Below are 4,256 nucleotides of genomic sequence, written 5' to 3'. Positions count from 1 at the left end.
GCATCTTAGCTCTGGAAATTGTTATTGAATATGTCAATGCTGTTGTAATGAAATGCTTCTTCTAATCATGTGGTTATTAAATAAATAATTTAAAAAATGCTTCATACTCTGACAGGGCTGGATATATATGAATTACTGGCTTCCTCTAAGCATATGACAGTTCAACAATTATACAATTGACAGAGAAAAAGAAAGAGCAATAGCAAGGGCTGAGCACAGAATCAGCATAGAGAAATAAAGGCTCATGAAAATATATTTTGGGCTGGAGAGATGGCTCTTGCAGAAGACCTGGGTTCGATTCCCAGCACCCACATGGCAGCTCTGAACCATCCTTAACTCCAGTTCCAGGGGAATCCTAAACCCTCTTCTGATCTCCGTGGCACTGCATGACACAGGTGCACTCACATACATGCAGGTAATACACTCATATACATAAAATAAAAATAATAGATAAAATTTTTTAAAAAAGAAAAGAACATACATTTTGATCACTTTGCAAAGAGCAAAAGGACAACCACAGCAACGGAAAAGATACCATCTAACAAAACAGTTTAACAACTCAGAATACTGGCAAGATCTACCCATGGGGTCAATTTTTTTAAATGTGTTGATATGAATATGCCTTTAAAATATCACTGGCTCTCTCTCTTCTCAGCAAGATCTTTCTCAATAACAGACTAACATGGACGTATGGTACAATAAAAAGCTAAGATAAAATGTACTCAGTTATGGAGACTCACCATATCAAATATATTTCTATTTAACCATCCCTTGATATTTCTTAAAGATTTTTTCTGCATATTTGTGTGTGTGTGTGTGTGTGTGTGTGTGTGTGTGTGTGTGTGTGAGCGCGCGTGCACGCTTCTGCCACAGTACACATTTAGAGGTCAGAAGACAACTTGCAGAGTTGATTCTATCATGGGAGTTCTGGGGCTTGAACTCAGGTCATCAAGCTTGGCAGCAAGCACCTCTGCTGCTTGAGCCATCTTGTGTGCTCCAAACTTGATATACTTCAAACAACTAAAAAGGCACAAATGCAGGCAGGTGCTTACCTTTGGGTTAATTTACACATTGGGTCTTCTTTCCTGACTCCTGGGGTCATGCCCTTATACTAAGCACTAAGAGACAGACACAGAATTTCTGTCATGCAGAGTTTAGATTCCACAACATGTGTTACAGGCCCAAAGAATTTCCCTAAGTAGGCATAATTTGGACAGAATTTAGTCAAAAGAAATGATAATTTTACCTCTCTGAACTGCAAGAAGCAGGGTGGCTGACTGAACGCTTCATCTAGAAATTAAAAAGGAAAAACAAAAACACTTTAGCATAATCCTTAGTCAAACAGAATCATGTATCTCTAATGTATTGTTATCATAATTAACCTAAGTTTATTCAGAGAAACATTTCTTAGTGGAGACTTATCGTTAGAGACTTAAGTAACAACCTGAACACAATGTCAAGCTTTCTCCCTAATAACCACTAACCAGAAACTTTCTCAATACCTACTGAAAAATACTAAAACTCCAAATTATATATATAAACAATGCAATATATAAATGTGTGTATACATGTATATATACACACATGATATAGGTATAAAAGTATAAAGGTATAGATAAAAATGGAGACTATAAGCCGGGCGTAGTGGTGCACGCCTTTAATCCCAGCACTTGGGAGGCAGAAGCAGGCGGATCTCTGTGAGTTCAAAGCCAGCCTGGTCTACATAGTGAGTACCAGGACAGCTGGGGCTACAGGGAGACCCTGTCTCAAAAAGACAAAAAAATAGAAAATGGAGACTATAGATTAAAAAGTGTGTATGTCTGTGTGTATGTATATATAAATAACTAATCTAAAAGTCATTTGTCATAAAAAAAGAAACACCTAGCAAACCAGAAAGTCCTCTAATGAACATTCTTTCTTCTAAGTTCTAGAGGGCACGAGCAGAGTCTGGCACAAAGCTTCTCTTTACCATTCATTATTCAGGCAGCCGACACATAACATGTCAGGGTAGCTTTCCTGCAGGGCAGCATTAGTATTTCAACTCTTTAAAGAACTCAGAAGAAGACCCTCAACCTCATTTTTTAAAAATAAAGAGGCTGGGGATGTAAGCTCAGTGGAAGTAAGTACGCTGCCTGAGTCTAGTCCTTGAAACGGTAAAAATAAAAGGAAATAATGTTTAAAAAAAAAAAAAAAAACTGGGTCTATGTAATAAATAAATGTAAATATAAAAAAAATTTTACCCTTGAAGACCATCTGAACTCAACTGTCATGTTGTACCTCCAGAAAACTTATTAGAACCCCCAATTCTTGCCTTTCTTGCCAAGCAAAATGTCATAGATAGTAAAATAAGTGATCTCTAACCCAATATTTCCTAAATTACCAATCAAACTCCTACTAAGTTTCCTATTGATAAATCAAATATTTTCATTTTAAAAGATTTACAGGGACTCGCTAGGCACTGTGGCACACACCTTTAATCTCAGCACTTGGGAGGCTGAGGAAGGTGGATCTCTGTGAGTTTGAGAATAGCCTGATCTATATAGCAAGTTCCAGGCCAGTCATGGCTACATACTGAGACCCTGTCTCAAACCAACAAAAAAGGTTTACAGTTTCAAGACCAGAGGTTCATCTCAGAAGCTTGTTTTTTTTTTTTTTCAATCATACATGTTATTGTAGCATATACACAATTGCCCTAAAAAAAGCAACATTCTGAACTGTTCAGCATGGAAGAAGCCAGAGCAGTCTGCATCCCGATTCCCTATCAGCAATTTGGGTAACCTCTTCAGAGGATGGTGTGATAAGAATAGGAGGTAGGAATTGGCTAGGCAGTTAGGGTAAAAAGACCCCCAAAGAAAAGTAGCCAGTTTCCTGGCTAAAAATCAAAATGTCCTTGAGACACTTAGCAACATACTCTGTTCCAAAGGCCAAAAATATCAAAAGTATTTGGGAGCTCTTATCTAATCCCTAAAAAATTTTAGGGTTACCTCTTCAGAGGGGGGAATGTTAGAGTAGCAAAAAGCCCTATTAAAAAAGGAGAAAGAAAGAAAGAAAGAAAGAAAGAAAGAAAGAAAGAAAGAAAGATGCAAAGTTGTCAGAAAAAAGTGATGGGGAGATATAGGAGGTGTTGGAGGGGAGGAAGTGGGTGTGGATTTGATGAAAACACCTTACATGCATGTATGAAATTCTCAATAAATTTTTTTAAGTTAAAAAAAAACAAAAAGCAGATTGGAGTAGCGGCTCAGAGCTCAACAGACTTTCAGACAGTGTGGGGATTCTGGCCTACGAGAGGGCCTGAGAACCCAAGGTACTGCTTGAGAGCCCCTAATCCTGCCTCCACATGGTGGTGAGCTTCCCCTAATTGTGCCATACCATCCCCCTACCTGGGATTTTGTGAGGCCCCTCCCAAGGCCCCAGGGCAGATCTGGCTTTGGTAGGTGAGAGCTGAGATCCTAGCAGACAGCCTGAGAGGGTGGGTTTGAATCTCCATCAGGGTAGCTCAGAGCTCAGCAGACCTCCAGAGAGTGTCCCCCTCTCTGTTCTGGACCCGCTCTGGCCTCCGTCTGGCATAGGGTTTGAGAATGCACTGGACTGCCTGAGAGAGCCTGGATCCTGCCTCCACATGGTGAAGGAAGCCTGTCTAAAACCTGAATTGGGCTTCTGTGGGTACCCCGAATAGCTGATCTGTAGCCATCAGTTCCCTCCAAAATAAACCGGAGAGAACCTGAACCCTGTACCAACCAGGTTTATACAACCAATAAAGAAAGGATCTAGGCACCTGGATAATACAAACAGAAGCATAGTTCAACTCAATTCTCATATTGGAATAATAAACAACAAAAGAAATTCACATGCCAAAACCACAATGAGAGAATAATAAAATGGAAAGTCAAAACACTATGTTCCCACCAAAGGCCACCAATCCTGTAGAAGAGTCCTACAAGGAGAATGCCCTAGAGATAACCCAGGACACTGACGTGAAAAGAACAATCATAAACATGAAACTAAAATAATACATCCCCACCAAGTACCAATAGTCCTCTAGAGGAGTGCAATGAGAACTCCCTAGAGATAACACAGGATATGGAACTCAAAAGAACAATTATAAACATGAGAAAAGAATTCAGTCAATTTAAAGAACACACAAACAAAGAAATCAAAGAACTGAAGGAAGATAGAGATAAATTTCTGAATGAGTTCAGAAAAGAGTTAGAAATATTGAAGAATACGCAGGCGGAAATGAAGAAGGAAGTAAAATA

At 39.2% G+C, this 4,256-nt stretch overlaps 1 protein-coding gene across 1 annotated transcript in view; it reads right to left on the bottom strand.

The window, feature by feature from the left end:
• Plekha3 (pleckstrin homology domain containing A3) overlaps nucleotides 1–4,256 on the bottom strand; it is a 33,551-nt gene that overhangs the window by 6,452 nt on the left and 22,843 nt on the right. Inside the window, exon 6 of the mRNA XM_008855343.2 lies at nucleotides 1,247–1,290. Coding sequence (XP_008853565.1) covers nucleotides 1,247–1,290 — 44 coding nt within the window. The remainder of the gene's footprint in view (nucleotides 1–1,246; nucleotides 1,291–4,256) is intronic.

The sequence above is a fragment of the Nannospalax galili genome, unplaced genomic scaffold (assembly GCF_000622305.1).
Source record: "Nannospalax galili isolate Female #2095 unplaced genomic scaffold, S.galili_v1.0 scaffold346, whole genome shotgun sequence".
NCBI classification, from domain to species: domain Eukaryota; kingdom Metazoa; phylum Chordata; class Mammalia; order Rodentia; family Spalacidae; genus Nannospalax; species Nannospalax galili.
The sequence above is the reverse complement of the archived record's forward strand: the minus strand, read 5'-3'. Positions and strand labels throughout refer to the sequence as shown.